At 31.2% G+C, this 23,759-nt stretch overlaps 3 protein-coding genes and 1 pseudogene across 3 annotated transcripts; 3 read left to right on the forward strand and 1 right to left on the reverse strand.

Moving 5' to 3' along the window:
* Positions 1-2,114: 2,114 nt before the first annotated feature.
* Positions 2,115-3,493, reverse strand: LOC105165443 (protein LIGHT-DEPENDENT SHORT HYPOCOTYLS 10). The gene is made up of 2 exons (XM_011084459.3): positions 3,344-3,493; positions 2,115-2,906 (listed from the first exon to the last, which is right to left on the reverse strand). Exon 2 carries the CDS (start codon positions 2,900-2,902, stop codon positions 2,354-2,356), a length of 549 nt encoding a protein of 182 aa, XP_011082761.1. The 5' UTR covers positions 2,903-2,906; positions 3,344-3,493; the 3' UTR covers positions 2,115-2,353.
* A 10,000-nt stretch (positions 3,494-13,493) lies between these two features.
* LOC105165825 (EP1-like glycoprotein 4) lies at positions 13,494-15,012 on the forward strand. The gene has a single exon (XM_011084986.3). The coding sequence runs from the start codon at positions 13,526-13,528 to the stop codon at positions 14,807-14,809; it is 1,284 nt and encodes a 427-aa protein (XP_011083288.1). The 5' UTR covers positions 13,494-13,525; the 3' UTR covers positions 14,810-15,012.
* A 2,244-nt stretch (positions 15,013-17,256) lies between these two features.
* On the forward strand, positions 17,257-18,712 carry LOC105165442 (epidermis-specific secreted glycoprotein EP1). Its single transcript, XM_011084458.3, has one exon. The coding sequence runs from the start codon at positions 17,291-17,293 to the stop codon at positions 18,575-18,577; it is 1,287 nt and encodes a 428-aa protein (XP_011082760.1). The 5' UTR covers positions 17,257-17,290; the 3' UTR covers positions 18,578-18,712.
* Positions 18,713-19,233: 521 nt separating this feature from the next.
* On the forward strand, positions 19,234-22,417 carry LOC105165824 (epidermis-specific secreted glycoprotein EP1 pseudogene; annotated as a pseudogene).
* The last annotated feature ends 1,342 nt before the right edge of the window (positions 22,418-23,759 follow it).

The raw sequence follows: 23,759 nt of genomic DNA on the forward strand, positions 1-23,759 counted from the left end.
CAAAAATTATTATTATTAAGCATGTATAATTTTGTCACATATAAAACACATATAAATTATAGTTAAAGATAATGTGGCTTGTTACTTGATCGAAAATGTGCAAAAATTAAAAATATATAGGACCAAAATGCTATCATAAAAAGTTAAAGAATGAAGATGCCGAATAACCTAATTTTAGAACAAAAAATGCATTTAATCCGTATTATGTATACTTGGTCATGAATTCGTATGTATATAAAATGTAGAATTACAAAATTTAATTAACATAGATGGTAAGTAGTATATACTTTTATGATCATTGTATGATGTAAAATTTGGATTATGATCACATAGTCTAGTGATAATTGGCAAAAACAGCAGGTGAACAAATATATACACAATCCCATCACAAAAATTATGTAATTTAGACAAGAAAACAATAGTATTAATTAAATTGAGGAAATTATATATAATGCATGCTCTTAATAAATAAAAAAATCTTTGGATTTTATTTATAATTTATTGGGTGAAATCCCTTATAGGTTGTGAACCTAAGAGTCTGGCCACCTAACACTCCATATGCTCACCTGTACACCAGGTTGAGACCACCTCCAACTACATAGCTACAACCACAACAATGTAATAGGAAAGCCAAGAAATTACATACATACATACATATATATATAACCACAAATATCAAACTGTACCTTATATAGTTGTCAGCATCCACATATATTAAAAATTATTTAAATTAGGAGAATATACATTTCATGAAGGAAATTAATTTACAAGGTAATATGTTTACAAAGCAATATTGTTTGGAGTGAATGATTTGAATTTAAGTAACAATGTACGGTTATTAATTTCACACGACTCAAAAAATATATATATACATTAGCAAAGATTGAAAATTCAAAATTCGATATAATTAATAATATGGTTTAAAATCCTTAATTATTAAATTTGAGATTGAAAGAGAGGGTGATATGGATGGATCATTCATCTCCAATGAAATCAAAATAAAATAAAAATGTTTGAACAAAAGTAGAAGAAAAACACATAGCTGTCAGGTGATGAATTACTGTGAGGGAGTTACTCACAACAAATGATAATTATAAGTACGTTTCATAGGAATGGTAGAGCAAACACACTCATCATCCCCATCTTTGCACACAAGAGACAAAAGGACAATTCATGTTACTTTTGGAAAGATAAAGACATTCCTATCGTAATGTCTGTTTTTAATATATGTTTTTATATATATATATATATATTATCAAAATTAATTAATTATATAGATATATACAAAAATAAATCAAATTAATAAATTACTTGATATGTGAAGCCAACACCCAAGACCTAGCTATGTGTCTGGAATTTGGTGCAATGATCATCAGCTACTACGTATACAATTAATTCATGGACAAATTAATTTTTAATTATGTTAAAATCTTAATTTAATATATATATATACATGTTCAATTCCTGTAGATATTGTGGTAATTAATTTATAATTGAGTCTATGATGAAGGGAATTCTAACCACAATCGAGTTTGGTCGAACTTAAATCAATTACTATGTCAAGTACAGTGCGTTTGCAGTGTGATTATTGTATAGTTTAGGAAAAGTATATAATCACATGATAAGTGTATTACACTTACTTTGTAATTGATTTGATTCGTCCAAATTTGGTTTGAATACAAATTTTCTATAGGATGATCAGAGCGAAGGGCCAGGAGTAGTCCATCCATCCGTGCACCATCCCAAAAGACAAAAGATTAGACAAAAGTGAACATGAACATATATTTATGTATATATATATGATTAAAAATCACATATATATTAATTAAATTAAAATCCCCTATTAAATATGTTTCTTGTTCCTATTCCCCTTGGTGGGGAAAGGGACTCTGTGTGTGCGTGTGTTTGTATCATACTCTCGTATCTGTTTAGAAAATTGAAAATCATAGTGTACACTCCAAGAGGGTAAGCAAATTAGGGTTTAAGCAGAGGCTGGATTTAGGGTTGTGGAGGATGAGATATATGTGTGTGTGTATATTTGTACGTACATATATACTCAACTAGTATTCCACTACATTAGCTAGATCTACGTACGTACACTAATGAATTATACGAAACAGAAACATCAATTTGGTTTATGATGGATCATATATAAAAAGAGTTGAAGAAATCTTATACATTTCTTGGCTCATCAAGATCAAAGAAGAAATTCAAGTGATGATCATCATGAACAAGTACACTAATTTAGCAACGCAAATTCATAGTAATTAATACACAGGAAAATTTTTACCATGTTTCGGAAATGTTGATGATGAGGAGGAGGACAATCATAGACGTCCCTGAAGATGGATCATCACTGCATCTGATGAAAACTTGAGCTCATCTCTTCATGATTAGGCTTCCTTCTCTTCTTCTTCTTCTTGTACGGGATCCCACGCGCCTTCGCCTGCGAATCCCTAACCTCCCTCAGGTACACGCGTATGGCCCCGTTGGCGAACGGGTTCGTCTCCGGGACACCGCCGTTCTCCTCGTAGGCTGCGCGGAGGCGCCCGATGAGCGCGTCGAGACTGCCCCACGCCTGTCTAAGCGGGCAGGTGCAGGGCCCCGCCGGCTCGGGCTGCCCGAAGAACACGCACCCTTGTATGTGCACCTTAGTCTTCCCGAACTGGTCCAGGTACCGCATGAAATCCAGCACGTGGCTGTAGTTGCACTGCGACAGCGCCACCGGCGGCCGCTGGTTCCTCAGGTACTGCCCGAAGGTGTTCCAGTCCCGCCGCTTCTGGGACTCGTAGCGGCTCAGCTGAGCCGGCTGCTGTTGATCGGCTGCTGAAGCAGAAGCTGGTTTTGAAGATGATGATGAGCCGGCTTCTCCACCACCACCACCTGGATCATTGGACATCATTTTTCTGGAAATAATAGGTTTGTGGGAATTAGAAATGTAAGAGAAAGGGTGAGATGATATAGTGAGTGAGTGAGGGGTAAATGGGATTTGGGTGGAAATGAGAATTAAGGGATTTGATCAAGAGTGAGAGTGTGTGTGTGTGTGATTAATCAAATCAAGAGGGTATTAAGGAGAAATGGTATTGGCCAAGAAAAGTGCTTTGGCTCCACACTTTTTCTTCCTTCCCAACACTATTTTTTCTTCCTTTAATGGTACCAAGTGTATTAATTATGATATATGCTTTCTTTTATGTACGTATGAATTTACATATACATACATAATTTGTGGGGAGTGGGGGCTGGGGGAAGGGGGGGGGGGGGTCATGCAATCATTATCAAGTGTATTAGCAAGAAATGGGAGATTAATGGTTAATGTAACCCCTATTGACTAGGTTGAAGTAACCTGAGTTAATTAAGGAGAAAGTAGCTAGTAGTGAGACAGCATAAAATCCTACTTTAGTTGCTAGAGTTCAAAGTGATATTGAGACTTGTCTCCCCAAAGGCTTTAAATATATATGTATATCATGTACAATTTTATAATTATAAAAAAAAAATTGGAATGCATGGATCATCAACAACTTTCAAGGATGATATATAGTAATCAGTAGCTGTCTTTTGTTCTGGAACATTCTTTGAATAAATGATGTAGAAGTTTTTATCTGGGAACCCCCCATCAGTCTCACTGTAATTAGATTTGTCACTTGTATTGTTTTCTACTACATATACAAATCACTTACATATACATATATTAATTCATGATAATGCCAAGAAAATATATAGCTAAAAGACAAGGAATCACTAATTTATAACTCATTATCCGCGTGCTACGTACTATAATTAATTAATAAGATAAGTAATATTTAGATTCTTGAAATTTGTCTTAATTACAATATCTCTGTTAAATTAAAACTTATAATTACACTACTAAAAATTTGTATCTTAAATGTAACTTCATCAAGTAGGATTCTAGCTAGTAACTGATCGATCACGTTTCTGACATGATTTTCTGCGACGATCATCATTCTACAGATAGATAAGAATAAATTGAAAAGAATGACACTAAATTGATAGAGAGTAGCTGCACGCCGAGGCTAGAAATAACCTCACGTCGATGGCCATCGATGATGGCTTGATCAAGAGTGAACTGACGAGAGAGGGAGAAACAAGACTGAGGGTTTGTTTGGTAGAACAACAATCTAAATAGTTTACGGTTGGATGTCAATTCTTAATATTTTACTTAATTAAGTTACATTTAAATTGATAGATTTGGAGAAAAAGACGTTGAATGACTTCATACTAAGAGAATTTAATTTTTTTTGAATTTAGAAATATTCAAAAGTAGCCTAAAGATTTTTATTTTTTTCAATTTTTTATGGCTAGAAAACTTGAATGTATTTTTACACTTAGGCACTTGTAAAATATTGCAAATATTAAGTAGGATAATTGTAATTTTTAATCTACATATACTACAAAAAAAAAATATAAGTTTTCGCTATAATATAAACAATCAAGGCTTAAATTTATAGTAAATCAATACTATTAACCACGGTTAAATAAAATCAAAATAAAAACTTAAATTTTTATCACGATTAACCAATGTTCGTCATTGTTTTGGGTCATAGCCAAAAAATTTGTCATGGTTCTAACTATGACTAATATTTTAGCCAACAACAGCTAATGACCTTTGTGAAGTTGTGATTGATTTATATATATTTGTTACAAAATTTTTTTTTAACTATAGTAATTAACTGTAGTGAAAAATTATATTTTTTTCTAGTGGCAACAATGTTGCATTTATAAGGAGGACAAAGTGTGGATGTGATTAATTAAACTATTTAATTAACTGATTCATGTTTAAATTACTTAATTAGTCTTAATTGCTTAGTAGTGATGGCTTCATCTGTATGGCCCCTTATTATATTGCTTTTTTACCTCATCCAACATTGTATAAATTTCATGATTTGCCCCTCAAATGGGTAGCAAGAGACTGTACAATTAAAGGTGAGGGAATCTACTAATTAATTAATTAATTAACTAAATTATTTCAATTGATAATTAATAATTAATTTGACTCCTACGAGGAAAGGTAGGATTTTTTCATAATCTAGGATGATTTGGTTGACTCAAAGATTTTCATTAAATTAATAAAAAGAGAGGATTAATAGGCTACTCCTATATATAGGTAATTATACAGAAAGCATATTATATATTTATATTATTTAAATACCCCAATCACATGACGCCACGTCCATCGCAATCGAATCCAAAAAATCTGAAAATATAATGCTTTCTTTACTACTAATTATTCTTATAATTAAATAATAAATTAGTTAATTAATTAATCATAGTATATATAGTTACAGGGTATTAATTATGTCTGCATTCTTTTACCTATGGTCCGTTTACATAAATTACTCCCATTTTTTGAAAAATTACATATAGAGTGATTAGAAATGTCAAATTCATTCACTTAAATTATTCCCATTTTTTATTTAAATTACATATACATCCCTAAAAAATATTAACATCATTATACAAATTATCTATACTTTTTACGGTCAGAGGTAATGTATGTAAATAAGTCAGAGATTGAGGATGTAAATGCAATTTCCCTATAATTAAACTGTCCCTGTTGATAATGGTTGTGTTATGTTTAGTGTGGAGAGTTGGTGATATTTTGGTTGTGGCTTGTCGGCATTTGTGGCTTTATTATTGCAACATACGTATGGGAATTTGTTTCCTGGCCTTAATTCTCACTTTGTTCCCCGAATTAGAGATGTACACGTCAGTTCTGTATTTCTATTTGAGATCCAATTGGTTGAGTGAACGGAATTGTCTGTATTTTTATTTTAATTTCTTTTTTAAATTCAATTAAGTTAATTCATTATTATATACAATTTAATTGTCAAGAAAATTAAATCAAATCAAGCTTTAATTGAGCTGAGACGACTAATTTTTTACTTTGAGTTAGAGAGTGCTTGCAGAAATTTTCGCTTTGACAGGAGTGTTCAATTTTGGTCCCACCAACAAATTTTAGTTTATAGATTCGGATCATATCAAATATGTGGTATTATGCTAATAGCAACGACATACATTTTTTGTAAAATAGTGGAATTCGTTGCTAATACAGATTAATAATGAATTTGTAAGAATTTTACTTACAATCATTATAAAATACCTCCGTCTGGGAAGATTATTAACGAATTGAAGGTCTTTGTTGCGTTGACTGAACGAGCTATCAAATTATTTATTTTCTAAGGAAAATCATATTTCATTAATAACTTCACTCAATTGTAGGGTAAATGCAATTTACCCTTATACTTTTTAAAATGAAGCAATTTACCTCCTTATACAGGGAGGTAAATTGCTTCATTTTAAAAAATATAGGGAGATAAATTGTTGTATTTTAAAAAATACAGGGAGGTAAATCGATATTTATTTTTTTATAAGGGGATAATTTGCTCATTTGAAATATGACAAAGAGGTTGCTTGCATTTTTTCTTTAAATATATATAATTCAGAATAATTGATTCGAAAAATCAAAGTGGATGGAATCAGAAAATGTCCAATCTGATCAGTTTGCCCGACTGCGATGTAAGTCATATTCAATATATATATATATAATATGTGGGCATGGTCGATGTTTTTATTTTTTATACTTTAAAACTTAAAAAATTAATAAAAATATAAATTATTCAGTGATGCATATATAATGACAGCATAATTATAGTAGCTGACAATATTTAAGTATTTATTATTACTAAATTGTCATAATATATATGTCATTAGTTGTTTATATCAATTGTTTTTTTGTGAATTAATTATCAAGAACCACAACTTTTGTACCAATTCATATTCCAAATAAATTTACCAAAATATTTATTGTGACAAAAGGATATTCTTTTCACTTAATAGATGTAAATAGTGATGATTCTGACCCCGTCACATTACGCATAAATTGATTATTCTCTACATTATAAATTATTACTGCTTAAAAGTCATAATAAATTAAAATCGGTCAAACAAAATTAATACAAAAATTTAAATTTTGACCATGATTAACCAACATTCACTATGGGTTTTACGTACGGTCAGATTGTATACTACAGTTTTAAGCTGTAATAAATATGGTAGTCTCGCTTGCAATAACAATAGCTAATAGCCGTTGCGCAATCATCGTTAATTAGCCTCCGTCACAATTTTTACTTTTAACCATGATATTAAGTATAGTAAAAATCATATTTCTTCTAGTGTATTTTTTATTGCTAATAATATCTATTTTGTAGTGATATATATATATATTATAATAAAATAGTAATAAAATCATAATTTCTCCAGAAAAAAAAATAAACAAATAGCTCATTTTCATTTTAAAACAAATATGTGTGTGTGTATGACCAAAAATTAAGGGAAAAAAAGGCAAACTCTTATCAATTGCTTATATATCTTTAATACTGTTTTGGAATATTATACAAATTTTCAAAAGTTTTGAAGAAAATAAGGCCCCACACTTAGTCCTCTGCCAAATTAATGACAATGAATATGTACTGAATATGGGTACATCAATTCATCAACTACTCCCCAAGATGCTCTAATCATAAATGTCACTCAATTTTATGTCTCCTATGATTTTATTTCACTCCTTTTCTCTTTTTTTTTTTTTTTATTTACAAAGATTTTAAATTCGAATCCCATATATATATATATAACTTTATTCAACACTTCCTAATTACAACAAAAATTATTGTAATTGTATTTATATTATTGTTAAGTTGTTACTGTAAAATGTGTCACTTATTATTAATAATAAAAACTTAAAGAAATTTTTCTTATTAATAATAATCCTCTTAAAATTATATTACGACAAAATCAAAATTTATGTTCCTCAATGCACATATCTGTTTTGTCATTAATATTAGTTTTTACACTAAAAAAATATAATTTTTATTATGGTTAATTATTATATTAAAAGTAAAAATTCATGGTGAATATTGATTAACTACCACTGGGCAGAGGCTACTGATTGTTGTTTCTGTATGCATTGGTGCTAAAACATTAGCCATAATTGAAAATCGTATCAAATATTTTGACTATAATTAAAATTATAGTGAACATTGACTAACCATAGTCAAAACTTTAAAGTTTCGTATTGATTTTGTACGACCGTAATAGATAATATTGATTTTTCATCATTTTTTAATCATAATTATTTATCAAATACGGAATACTCCATTTTTCTTCTATAATGTTATTTGTATTATTGTCCATTTTATAATAGTTTCTAGTATACTTTTTTCAAGCACGTTCGACAAAAAGTTCGATTTACTAATGCTTAATGTGGATATACATATTTAGATTTAAACGAGAGATTCAGAGAAAAAAATTTAAATAACTCCTCATTAAATGAATTTGAAACAATATTACTAAAAAGAATGAAAAAATAATAATCGAAGGATTTCAAATTATCAGTTGAAATATCGAATTATCCAATGAATTTATTATTATGAATTTGAAAGCTCCAAATACAACAGTAATTAATATTAAGCATTTTAATGTATTAAATATGTAATTAATCACATCTATAAAAAAAATAAAAAAACAGGTCAGATAATTCCAATATTCGGACCTAACTTTTTAATTATGAAAAATTGCAGGGGAGGGCCAGAAATTGAAATAATTAGCAAGCATGGTCCTCAGGCAGTGGGGTTCTGACTTTTGGGGATATTTCAAAAGTCACCATCAAAATTTCACTTATTGCAGAATCAGGAAAAGATTTGTTAAAAAGCCTCAATCAACATAATGCTTCACTGATTAGACCATCAACGGCACATTCACTATTCAGTCCCCACACTTTCCAATTATTTATTTCATTCCTCTCCAGTTTTCTTTTCCAACTCCACCCTTTTTTCCTCTACAACTCTTAATTCCCTCTGCCTCTCTTCACCAACTAATTTCTCACAAAATGCCAATCTTCCTAACCTGGACAACAAACACATCCTCAACCTCTTTTTTTATTTTATTTTATTTCACCAAATTTAGAATAATTCTTGAAATATATGACTGAAAACGCTAAATAAGAACTGTTCAACAGTATTAAAAAGTCGTTACGAGCTGATGGTAACGACCATCCAATTATATCATTTTACAGTGATTTGAGTATGACGGATCTGTCTGTTATGGGTCATTAAATTTACGGCACTTTGAACTTTTTTTAATTATGCATTTATATTCAGAGCAACGTAAGTATTTCGACCCTATTTCTAGCTTCCATCCAAAAGTCTATAAACTTTTGACATAAAGTTAAAATTGCCACATGATAATGTCAATATACTTTCTTTTTTTTTTTATTATTAAAAAAAAGGGATATAAAAAACTCAATATTTTGCAAGAGTCAAATTGTACTAATGCAGCATAATGTCTATTTCTCGGAAAATACTAAGGAAAAAGAATTGGTTCAAATAATAGTATTTTGTGCTTTATCACCAAAATGTGAGATTCAAATATATCATAAATATTGGTATGATGGGAAAAGCTATTAGGCTGAGTTCCCATGATTAAATTCGAGGTCATGGATTTGAGTCGCACCAAACATGTGGGGATTTATCTAATTTAATATGTGTTTGTTGATCGAATTGATATATTTTTTAATTTATTAGTATTAATATCAATATAATTATATAATTTTTTATAAAATAGAAAAGAAATGGTTATTGGCAGAATTTCCAGACGCTGAAGTTTGAAGTTTCTTTGAAAGAAAATGAAAATTTTGTACAAATTAAAATGAAGTAGATTTTGGGTTCAAAGACTAAATTCGCGAAGTTAATAATTAAGTTAGAAGACGATGTTAATGGGCTATCAGCATCATGGGCCCATATAAGAATGGGCTGGAACATTATTAGTCTTTCCGAAAATTATGGAATCATTGAATTTCAAATTAAAGCCCATTAGTTCTGTCTCTCTTCAGACACTTTATGGGCCTCGTACGGAGGGAAATGATGATGCCACAAATTAGGCACCAAACCTCACTGCTTTCTACATTTCTTCTTTTAGGTAAGGACAATTCAACCAACTTACCGCACTTTAATTTTTGTCTCATTCATTGCGGAATCTTTCATTTTTTATTTCCTAAGTTATAAAATTTAGCATTTTTTATTTGATGATATTTTTTTGTTGGAAATTTTAACAAAATATAATATGGTCATTATGATTTTTATACTTCTGACCCCGTTGAATTCAAAATTCTTATTTTTAATTTCATAATAAAAAATAATAATCCTGTAATCGATAGAGCAAAAAAAAAAAACGACTTTAAATTACGGAATGCAAAACGCTATTTCCCACAAATTAACAAATTTTTTTTATGATGTCATTAATTACACTACCTTATAATACTTTATTTAAGAAGTGTTAACTTAAGTGTCTATCAATTTTTTATTGAAAAAATAAAAAGAAAACATGGTTGTTTATTTTAAATTTATGCTTTTAAATTACCTAAATTAAGTTCATTCAAATAAAAAATTATAAGTTTCTTCCCACCATTTTTTTGCAGCCTATTCGTAAAACGTTTACGTATTATATTTTTCACCAAACACTTCCATTTTAAATTTTTTTGTCACTTATTACTTTTATTTTTAAATATTGTTGACTTTCTTTATAATTTAATCACGCCCAAAATTGGAGTTATTGCAAACATCCCTTGATAGAGATTGAGAATTAAATTTTAGTGTGTTAGTGAAATTGCTGTAGACTAAATTGATCATTATCCTGACGGAATTTAATTTGAGGAATATTCCACAAATAGGTATAATTCCTTTAGTTTGAAATTGTTATATTCAATAGTTCATGAGTTTTATTAATTGTAGGTATTAATCTATTTTTCTAATAGTATGCGTATGTTATTTTTTTTATTTTATTTTTTTTTGTCGATTGATTTAGAAATATTATTATATTGTGTACGGAATGTTGTAATGTAAAATAATTTTCTTCTAAGAAAAAGAAATTATTATAACATACATGATTTCTTAGCATTAATCGATTAATTTAATATCTCAAACATTGGAATCCATGGTTATGGACCCGAATCCATTAGTATGGAGCATTTTCCTTTTCAAGTGAAATCCTCTATTATATGAAAGAGCGAAAAAGTGCTTTCGTTGTCGTGGAATGAGAAGCCTTCATATATTAATGCGCGTATTTAATTTATTTTGATTTATTAGAGCAAATTCACTTTTTGGCAAATATGAGTCGAAGCAAAAACAAAAATATTTATAGTGGAACAGCTTTCAGAGAGATGGTTCACTAATAGATTAAGGGATAAAGTCACGGAATTTATAAGATGTTGATAATGATAATTTTATAATTAATTTGAAAAAGCCTATTAAATTTTTAAAATTAAGTCAGGAATTGTTGTATAACGTTTTTTTGAAAGAATTTATAAATTGATAATATCTTATTTTAAAAGTATATATATATATATATATTTGTGTAGACGCTTTGCGACTATCTCGTGTTTTTCAAATATTTTATAAAATATTGTAAAATATTTATAAGCTCGTCCAAACACAATTTAAAATATAGATATAATTACACTCTCCTCTCTCGAGATTTTATGTAATAATACATAGATTTCATGTAGTTTGGAAAATTACATTTAGGACTCTTGAGGTTTGCTTTTGTCTAACAAATATCTCCATCATTTAGTGAGAGTTCACTGAATTTATTGATATTAACAAAAAAACTGAATGAAAAATCACTTGCTCTTGATTGACTTATCACTGACATATTGCAGGTCAAATAATTTTTTTTCCGACTAAACTACCCTTATACCATTGCAGATATACCTCTTCACATGCATTAAGATGTGAAGACGTATGAGGGCAATTTGATCATAAAACGATTTATTTGACCTGTAATATATCAATAATAAACAATGAGGGGTAAAAATAGATTTTTATCTGATTTTTTAATTAATATCAACAAATTCAATTAATGAAGAGATTTATTTATTAGATGGAAACAAAAGATGGAAGCGTTAAATATAAATTTTCAAATAAAAGAAAATTGTAATTATCTCTAAAATATATATGTTGTAGCATTTCCAAGCACATAATTAATTTCTGAGCAGCCGCACAAAGTAAATAGAGTGGAGTTTGGGGAGGGTCCAATGGCATGATTGTATTTGGCCACCATATAATTAATATTTAATATTATTGTGTTTGACGCCCATTACGTAGCATCAAGAGTCAGAGTAGGAAATAGAGATATGTGCTCTCAACGCTGCAACTTCAATTATGACAAATCTTGACTACCAAAATGTACAAAAGCTCATCATCATCAAATTATATACGTACATTACTCTATAAAATTTGACGTAATTATTAAAATATAGTAAATACTTTTATAATGTTTGATAAAATTATATAATCTTTTAATGAAGTTTGAAATTGTAATTTTACTTTTATTGTATTTTTTAATTATATAAAAAATTAAAAACAAAATTGGTGGGGTAGATGGAAACTTTTGAAATATTAAAAATGAATTTTATTCATTTGGCCTATAAAAAATCTAAGAAAATTTTTAAAATAAGTAAAATTAAATGTAATATTCATAAGTACATTTTTGATAGTGCACCACAAAAAATAAATAAAAATTTAATATTAATGAATTGTACTAGTTGTTAGACGATTATTAAAATTAGAGGGTATTGGTAATTTTTTAAATACAAATAGAATATTCATAATTATGTTAGAATCTGGGAGACATTTTATTATTGTTGTTTATAATATATTTTTTAAAAATAAAAATATTATTTTTTATATACGGAGTGCAACGACCATCAATAAATATATATATATATAATAATAATAAAGCAAATGATAAAAGAATATAGATAGGGACTTTATAGTATATAGTAACATGTCAACGCAAATCAACAAGAATGATTAGCCTACAGTTGGCCTATTCTAGTGATTAGAATGGATAAACCCCCCCCCCCCCCCAAATCCTAATCATTTGGCTGCGCTCTTTCCATCCTAGAGGAGGGTTGAACACATCATTTAAAATTTATAAAAATATTGAAAAAAAATATCATTTAATATTTAATACATACTTCTATTATATTTTACACGCAAAATAAGTGACGACAGTGAAATTTAAAGTCATAAATCTTATTTAGTTCCGTTCTAACATCATACTAAAAACTAATATATAAAAAATTATTTAATATTAATATCGCAATATGAGCACCAACGCGAAGTCCACCTTCCAATTGCTAGGAAGTTGTTTCGATAAATTATCAATGTGTTAGAAAATTAAAAGAAAAAGATTGTTTTCTTTTTCTAAAGATTAGCAAGATCTCCCAATTGGCATTCAATAAAATTCTATTGCTTAATTCCTAGTGGCTTACTATGTCAAAAAACATACAGCCGCATGCTGAAACAACAATTTCTGGGGCCATTCTCATTTTTAATGCAGCCTACCTCTTCTGACCATAGTGTTTTTTTTAATAAAACCTTCTCATTCACAACTAAGCTAATCTTCTATAAATATAGACTTTAGAAACAATTCATTAAACACTTTTAACACAATGTCTTTGCCTTGCTTCTTTACTCTTTCCTTCCTCCTCTTCTGCATCTGCGCTCAAGGTGTTGTCCCTCCTTCCCAAACTTTCAATTTTGTCAATGAAGGCGAATTTGGAGACTACATAGTTGAATATGATGCCAACTATAGAGTTTTGTCTGTCTTTAGCTCCCCGTTCCAGTTATGTTTCTACAACACCACGCCGGGTGCCTATACTTTGGCTTTACGTATGGGTACTGTGCGGTCTGAATCGTTGATGCGTTGGGTTTGGGAGGCGAATCGTGGCAATCCCGTTGGAGAGAATGCGACGTTCTCGCTTGGGGCAAATGGTAATCTAGTCTTGGCTGATGCTGATGGTCGTGTGGCATGGCAGTCTAACACTGCTGACAAGGGTGTTGTGGGGTTTCGGTTGTTACCAAATGGTAACATGGTACTTTATGACTCCAATGGCAGTTTTGTCTGGCAGAGTTTTGACTTGCCAACGGATACTCTATTGGTGGGCCAAGCCCTTCGTCTGAAGGGCCCGAATAAGCTCGTGAGCCGGCTTTCTGAGAAGGAGAACAAGGATGGGGCTTATAGCTTGGTCTTGGAGTCCAACAGATTTGTATTGTACTATGCAAGTAAGAATTCTCCTAGGCCCATGTTATATTTTGATGCAACGGACTATCTCTCGCTTGGAAAGCTCGACGTTTTGACATTCAATAGCCAGCCCGAGACAGAGGATGCATTTGCTTATGAAATAAGGTTGGAGAATCCAAATGCAGGAACTCGGATCCTATCTCGGCCCAAATACAACAGCACGTTAACGTATCTCCGGTTGGGAATCGATGGGGGATTAAGAGCGTATACATTCTACGACAATGTGGATTGGGGTGCATGGGAAGAGACGTTTACACTTTTCCCTAGAGATTCCGGTGAGGAATGCCAGTTGCCGGAGAGGTGTGGGAGTTTCGGGCTTTGTGAGGACAGCCAGTGTGTGGCCTGCCCATCTCCAAATGGGCTGATGGGATGGAGCAAGAGCTGTGCACCTCCTAAGCTAACATCTTGCAAACCAAATGACATCAAATACTTCAAATTGGAAGGGGTGGAGCATTTCATGAGCAAGTATACTAGGGGTAGTGGGCCCGTCAAGGAGGAGGACTGCTCAAGAAAATGCACCTCGGATTGCAAGTGTTTGGGTTTTTTCTTCAATCGGGCCGAGTCTAGGTGTTGGATCGCCTACGAGCTGAAGACCCTAACGAGAGTTGCGAATTCGACGCATCTGGGCTATATTAAGGCCCCTGCTCATTAACGATCTGAAGAGTACTGCTGCATTTGTTGCAAGGTGGAAGAGAAAGCCCAAAATGTAATGAATCAGACAGGACGGTGTCATTCTTATTCTTCTCTTGCAACTTCATTTTATTGATATATGTAATAAAATTGTCATTTGGTTCCCAAACTCGAAAAATAGACATACATATAATCTATTGATTAATGGAGGAGTTATTGGCAGAATGTGTAGCTCCTGAGCTTTAAAAGTTCTGAAACAAAAATGATTATTTTATACAAATTAAAGTGAAATATATATATTTATTGGGCTTAGCTATTCTAAGATTAAAAATCGAGATAAAAAACAAAGCTACTTTTATTATGGTTATGAATCATATCAAATATTTATCCTATGATTTTTAGCCATAATAAGTATTTTAACCATACTAGTAAAAATTACGATCAACAATCGTTGTGGTTGTTGAAAGTGTCCACAAATCAAGTGTATTATTTAAATAGTTTAATAAAATAATTAATTAGAAATGATAATTATTTAATTAACGATAAGGAGGTATTAATGCTTTGCTAGAAGCCACTTAGTATTATTGGGTTTAGTTCCTAACTTAGTGTTAATTAAAATTTGTTCGGTCACACATTATAGTCACGGGTTATGGGTTATTAACATGTGGTATATATATATTGAAGTAATGATAACGAGCAAAAAATTATTATTATTATTAAAATATATTTTTATAAAAAAAATAATTTTAATTTAATATAAAATACAGACGGTATTTGTGTAATTTGATATAATTTTAAAAAAATATTAATGTAATATACCCATATTATTAAATAATTCTCTAACAATTTAATCTTTTTATTTTTTTTATATGCAATATTAATATAATTATTCATTTTATATTAAATTAAAGTTTTTTTTCTTATTAAAATACATTGTCATAAACCTTGACAAAAACATTTAATCATGTAGTGGTGGTGGTGCCTTCTAATTATCAACTTCAAGAAGAAAATGCTTAGGGATTAGATTGTGGTGCTTCAATTTTATTTATTTATTTTTATAAAAACGCCATTTGAAATCGCGATGCCGTTATTTTATTATTGTTTTTTCTATTCATTTTGTCACCGCAGTCAGTGACCGCAGTGACATAAAAAAGTTTCTTTTTTTTTTTTAATTCAAATTGTGGCACTGCATTTTTTAAGCGCGGTGCCACTTAAAAATTTAATTCCTTCCAAACAACGTTAAATCTCTAATTTTTTTTTTCATTTTTAAAATAATTTCACTCATGATCATCAAATTATATAGGTAGATTACTCTATAAAATTTGAGGTAATTATTAAAAAATAGTAAATATTTTTATGGTGTTTGATAAAATTATATAATTTTTGAATGAAGTTTAAAATTACAACTTTACCTTTATTGTATTTTTTTAATTATATAAAAAATTAAAAAAAATTGGGTGGGGTAGATGGAATCTTTTGAAAAATTATAAAAGAATTTTATCCCTTTAGTCTATAAAAAACTTAAGAAAATTTTTAAAATAAGCAAAATTAAATTTAAGATCCATAGGTACATTTTTGTTAGTGCACCACAAAATATAGATAAAAATTTAATACTAATGAATTGTGCTAGTTATTAGACGATTATTAAAATTAGAGGGTATTGGTATTTTAAATACAAATGAAGTATTCATAATTATGTTAGAATATGGAAGATATTTTATTATTGTTGTTTATATTATATTTTTAAAAATATAAAAAATTATTTTTTTATATACATATAAAGACGGGGTGCAACAGCCATCAATATATATATATATATGAAGCAAGTGATAAAAGAATATAGATAGGGAGTTTATAGTATATAGTAACATGTCAACGCAAATCAACAAGAATGATTAGCCTACAGTTGGCCTATCCTAATGCGCTCTTTCCATCCTGGAGGAGGGTTGAGCGCATCATTTAAAATTTTAAAAAAATATTATTTAATATTTAATACGTAGTTCTATTAAATTTTGCACATAAAATAAGTGAACGACAGTGAAATTTAAAGTCATAAATTTTATTTAATTTCTCTCAAACATCTAAACAACCAACATATTCAAAATTATTTAATATTAATATAGCAACATGTGCACCAATTGCTAGGAAGTTGTTTCGATAAATTATTAATGTGTTAGAAAATTAAAAAAAAAAAAAGATTCTTTTCTTTTACTAAAGATTAGCAAGATCTTCCAATCGGCATTCAAACAATGTGGCACAGAATTGTATTACTTAATTCCTAGTGCCTTACACTAATGGGATTGCATTGAATTGAAAGATGTGTCCGAAAAAGCATAGTCACATGCTGAAACAACAATTTCTGGGGCCATTCTCATTTTTAATGCAGCCTACCTCCTCTGACCATAGTGTTTTTTTTTAATAAAACCTTCTCATTCACAACTATGCTAATCTTCTATAAATATAGACTCTAGCTAGAAACAATTCATCAAACACTTTTAACACAATGTCTTTGCCTTGCTTCTTTACTCTTTCCTTCCTCCTCTTCTGCATCTGCGCTCAAGGTGTTGTCCCTCCTTCCCAAACTTTCAATTTTGTCAATGAAGGCGAATTTGGAGAGTACGTAGTTGAATATGATGCCAACTATAGAGCTTTGTCTGTCTTTAGCTCCCCGTTCCAGCTATGTTTCTACAACACCACGCCGGGTGCCTATACTCTGGCTTTACGTATGGGTACTGTGCGGTCTGAGTCGTTGATGCGTTGGGTTTGGGAGGCGAATCGTGGCAATCCCGTTGGAGAGAATGCGACGTTCTCGCTTGGGGCAAATGGTAATCTAGTCTTGGCTAATGCTGATGGTCGTGTGGCATGGCAGTCTAACACGGCTGACAAGGGTGTTGTGGGGTTTCGGTTGTTACCAAATGGTAACATGGTACTTTATGACTCCAATGGCAGTTTTGTCTGGCAGAGTTTCGACTTGCCAACGGATACTCTTTTGGTGGGCCAAGCGCTTCGTCGGAAGGGCCCGAATAAGCTCGTGAGCCGGCTTTCTGAGACGGAGAACAAGAATGGGGCTTATAGCTTGGTCTTGGAGCGCAGAGGATTTGCATTGTACTATACAAGTAAGAAGTCTCCTAGGCCCATGTTATATTTTGATGCAACGGACTATCTCTCGCTTGGAAAGCTCGACGTTTTGACATTCGATAGCCAGCCCGAGACAGAGGATGCATTTGCTTATGAGATAATGTTGAAGGATACAAAATTAGGAGGAGCTCGGATCCTATCTCGGCCCAAATACAACAGCACGTTAACGTATCTCCGGTTGGGAATCGATGGGGGATTAAGAGCGTTTACATTCTACGACAAAGTGGATTGGGGTGCATGGGAAGAGACGTTTACACTTTTCGCTAGAGATAATGTCGAGGAATGCCAGTTGCCGGAGAGGTGTGGGAGTTTCGGGCTTTGTGAGGACAGCCAGTGTGTGGCTTGCCCATCTCCAAATGGGCTGATGGGATGGAGCAAGAGCTGTGCACCTCCTAAGCTAACATCTTGCAAACCAAATGACATCAAATACTTCAAATTGGAAGGGGTGGAGCATTTCATGAGCAAGTATACTAGGGGTAGTGGGCCCGTCAAGGAGGAGGACTGCTCAAGAAGCTGCACCTCGGATTGCAAGTGTTTGGGTTTTTTCTTCAATCCGACCGAGTCTAGGTGTTGGATCGCCTACGAGTTGAAGACCCTAACGAGAGTTGCGAATTCAACGAATTTGGGCTATATTAAGGCCCCTGCTCATTAACCACCTGAAGACTATTGCAAGGTGGAAGAGAAATCCCGAAATGTAATGAATCAGACAGGATGGTGTCATTCTTATTCTTGTCATGCAATTTCGTTTTACTGATATTAATAAAATTGTTTTCTTTTGAGATTTTCATATACGCTGCAACGGTTCACAAACACGAAAACATATTATAAAATAGACGTACATATAATCTATTGATTAATGGAGTAGTTATTGGCAGAATGTGTAGCTCCTGAGCTTTGAAAGTTCTGAAACAAAAATGATTATTTTATACAAATTAAAGTGAAATACATATTTAATTCTAAGATTAAAAATCGATAAAAAAAAAAAAAAGAGAAACACTTATATTATCTATTATAAAAGCTACTTTTATTATGGTTATGAATCATGTCAAATATTTATCCTATGGTTTTTAGCTATAATAAATATTTGATCATACTCATAAAAATTACGATCAACAACAACCGTTGTGGTTGTTGAAAGTGTTTCTACAAATTAATTATTATTTAAATAGTTAAATAATATGATAAATCAAAGATGATAATTATTTAATTACGGTAAGGAGTATTAACGCTTTGCTTGAAGCCGCTTAATATTGTTGGGTTTAGTTCCTAACTTAGTGTTAATTAAAATCTGTTGGGTCACACATTACAATGGAGGATGTTAAGGTGAATGACTTGAAATCCGTTGTAGTTTTATAAGTCCATTCACGATACGAGCTTGTGGTGAATTGTTTTGCAAAGTGTGCTAATCGATTCCCATAATCCTCCTCAATTATTCTTTTACCACATTTTACCAAAAGTGAGTAGAGTATAATCCAACCTACTACATTGGTGAGGATCTTAGCAGATCCCAATAGCCAATTGTTGCTCGTGGATACTAGCAGAGGAGTTTCACTTGCAATTTTTATCTCTGAAATATTACACGTGGAATTATGCTTTAAGGGTAATATTTCTACTCAATTTTTATTCTGATACATTATATGTTTATTAATTGGATCTTGATAAGATTATAATTTTCCCTCCTATAATAGTTATAGGTCTAAAATCCTAACAATAAGAAATTATTTACTATGACCATTTATTTTTAATTATGATAATTAATGTAACTGAATGTTAATTTTGTTTTTTTCTTAAGGAACATCATAAGGAGCCTTGCATGGAGGTGCATAACTCATGCATAAAAGTTCATTTTCGTTGCATTATTTATTTTTCTTTTACTTATGGCCTAAGTGCAATGCTTATTTATGGTGCCATTCATTACATCTGAAGACTTCTTTTTTTTTCATATTTATAATATTAAATTTAGTGAAATTTGAGATTTAATTTCTAGTAGGATGTATGTATATGGGGCTGGTGATCAAATTCAGTCATGTCACAAGCGTTACACTTTCGATTCACACACTAATGTCATAATCATTGTGTATTGTTTACGATTTTATTTTTAAATTGTGAACTAATTGGATTGTGTTTTGTTTAATTTTTTAAGTAAAATACATTTTTATATACATGGCAAATACTTATTAAATGTAATAGAAGATACAGTATATATAATTTGACATAGAAAAGCCAAATCAAAATATTCTGATAACTTTAGAAGAAACGATCTCTTCTAGGTCATATTACCAAATTCTGAAGACTATTCTTTTAAAAAAAAATAGAATTAATTACACTTAAACCTCCTCTAAAAATACAAAGTTACACTTTCATTCAAAAAAAGTTTTGAAATTACACTTACACCTACTCCAGAAAAAATTCCATTTACACATGATTCCCTTCTATTAGGGTTAGGATGAAAAATGTTGCTAAATAAAACATATAAATTTTAATTTTACCCCTCATTTAATATTTTCATATAATAATTTTGTATTCTTTCCTTTATAAATATTTCGTATTTTTAAAAAGAATTTAAATATATTTAACCCTAAAAAAATAAGAAATTTCTTCAAAATTGTAATACCGTTATGGGCTAATATATGTGCAGTTGAAGTTAAAAGTATAGTGGCTTGATCATAATTAGCATTGTGCTGTTGTTGGTCACAAAAATGGGATTGCAATAAAGTGAAGGTATGTCAAAAACATGTAGCCACATGCAAACTGATCATAATCTTTGTACGGAACCATTCTTGTTTTAGAGCAGCCCAACACCTATGACCACAGTTTTTGATTGTTGTATTTTGTAGTAAAATCTTCCGGTTGACATGCAAAAGATTATAATAGCACTATCCATAAATAACCCTAAGCTAATCTTCTATATAAATACGAATTTTAAAAATTGTACATCAAACATGCAACAAAATATCAATTTCTTACTTCGTCACTCTTTTCTTCCTCCTCCTTCTCTTCTTCCAGACTCAAGGCATCGTCCCTCCTTCGCAAACTTTCAGTTTTGTCAATGAAGGCAATTCTGGGTACTACAGAGTTGAATATGACGCAAACTATAGAGTTTTGCCTGTCTATAGTTCTCCATTCCAACTATGTTTCTATAACACTATGTCCGATGTCTATACTATGGGTTTACGAATGAGTACTGTCCGATCATAATTGTTCAGACGTTGGGTTTGGGAAGCAAATTGTGGCAATCTTGTGGGAGAAAATGCGACGTTTTCACTCCGCACCAAGTGGCAACCTAGTCTTGGCCGATGTTGATAGTCGTGTTGCATGGCAATCTAACACGGCCGATAAGGATGTTGTAGGTTTTGAGTTGCTACCAAATGGCAACATGATACTTTATGATTTTAGGGGTAATTTTATCTAGCAGAGTTTTAACTCGCCAACTAATACTCTATTAGTGGGCCAATCTCTCTCTTAAAGGGCCCAAATAAGCTTGTGAGCCGGCTTTTTGAGACGGAGAACATGGATGAGCCTTATAGCCTAGTCTTGGAGTCCAAGAGATTTGCACTGTGCTACACAAGTAAGAATTCTTCTAACCCAATGTTATACTTCGACTCAACGAGCTATCTCATGTTTGGAAAGTGGACTCTCGATGTTTTGACATTCAATAGCCAACCAAAGACGGAGGACGCATTTGCTCATGTGATAAGGTTGGAAAATTTAAATGCAGGAACTCGAATTCTATCTCGATCCAAATACAATAGCACGTTCACATATCTTCGATTGGAGATCGATGGGGGCTTAAGAGCCTACACATTCTACGACAACGTGGATTAAGATGCGTGGGAAGACGTTCACACTTTTCCCTAGAGATTTTGGTGATGAATGCCAGTTGCCAGGGAGTTGTGGGATTTGGGCTTTACGAGGACAGCCAGTGTGTGGCTTGCCCATCTCCAAATGGGCTAATGGGCTGGAGCGAAAGCTGCGCACCTCCTAAGCTAAAATCTTGTAAACCAAATGATACGAAGTTCTACAAGCTGGAAGGGGTGGACCATTACATAGTGAAGTATAGTAGGGGAAGTGGGCCCATGAAGAAGGCGGATTGCTCAAGAAAATGTACCTCGGACTGCAAATGTTTGAGCTTTTTCTTCAATTGGGCCGAGTCCTGGTGTTGGGTTGTTAATGATTTAGAACCCTGGCCCAAGTTGAAAATTCCACACATTTGGGCTATTTTGAGCCCCCATTCGTTGATCATAGAATAACTATTTCACTTCCTACGTCGTATCCAATAAAATTACGTGTGCGGAAATCAGATGCCGCCATTATTAGTATCTGTATATATAATGCTTGTTGGTGTTATGCACGTTCATTTTCTTTATATTAAATAAACTTGCTTTATCATTATACATAAATCGAGAATGAGTAAATGCATTTACTGTATTCATAATGTTGTTCATCAAACCTTCTTTTAGTTTCAGAATCCAAAGGACACGTAATACCATAAAGAAGAGTTTTAGCAATATTATTACTCGGTTCTTCGCGAATTTCTTCACTCCAAAATTGATCTAGTTTAATTAACAAAGTCGAAACCCCATCATCAGATAATGGGTTCAAGTCTCACCAATATTTAGGTATTAGTCTATCGTAATAATAATAATTAGTTAGTTATAAGTATTTGATATAATTAATATGTATTTAATTGATAATTAAAATTCATAATATAATTATAATTAATTAAGTGGAAACAAAGAAAAAAAATATTTATTTTGAAGCTTAAGAAGGTTAGCAAGTTATGAAATAAGTAGGATGATTGAACAACCCATGCGGGCAATAATTGCTATTACTTATCAATATTTTCCAAGTCAAAACCATCCATCACGCCTCTTAAGGGAGTTTTTATAAGTCAAATAATGAGGCCTCATGCTTCACAACCTCGTGGGGTGGAAGATCTCGACATTTCTAGATCACTCATTTTCTCTTATTTTTTTCCCTGGTAAGGAAGCATGATTCATAAGTTTATTTAGGGGTAATTACACTCTGTTTCTTCAGAATTTAATGCAATTACATATAATTTTAAAAATTACATCTATTACTTTTGTTTTCATCTAATATCAATTTTTATTCAATTTTTGTTATTAATATAAAAAAAATCAGTGAATTTTAACTAACAGGATACCTTTTTGTTAAACAAAATAAACTTTAGGGTACTAGATGTAGTTTTTTAAACCACAAGGGATATACATGTAATTATACTAAACTTCAAAATGGTAATTATCCCGTTTATTTACGAACGTCTAACAAATACCCATTGTAATAGCTCATGATAGGGTCATTTAGATGGTCATTAATTTTATAGAGAAAATTATATTTTTTATACAATGAGAGAGTATTTGTAATTATTACAGATTTTTAAAAAACTCATTATAATTTATTTTTTTTATAATAAGCATTCTTGATAATAAATTATATGATGCGGGAGCCATATACTCGCAAATAAAAAGATCAAAATGTCCTTCAATAATATATAAAATAATTTAATTTCGAAAAACCAATATATGGTATCATCAACAGCTCAAACCACCATAATAAATGAAAACAAATATTGCCTAGATTTCTGCCACCATCCTATCCGTAGATTCAGGGGTCGCCCACCCTATATATAGATAGTATGACAAGTAAACCAGAGCTGTTGGAAACATTAAGAGTAAATTATATATTTTCTTTTTCACGAGGTTTGATATAACTATCAATATTCTTTTATTATTTAAGAAATTATAAATATTTTTATAATTAAAAATAATTATGTATTCCGTAAACGATGAGGTGGTTATTATTCTTTATCCTTA

This window comes from Sesamum indicum, linkage group LG12 (genome assembly GCF_026168435.1).
Source record: "Sesamum indicum cultivar Baizhima isolate 11 linkage group LG12, ASM2616843v1, whole genome shotgun sequence".
Lineage (NCBI taxonomy): Eukaryota > Viridiplantae > Streptophyta > Magnoliopsida > Lamiales > Pedaliaceae > Sesamum > Sesamum indicum.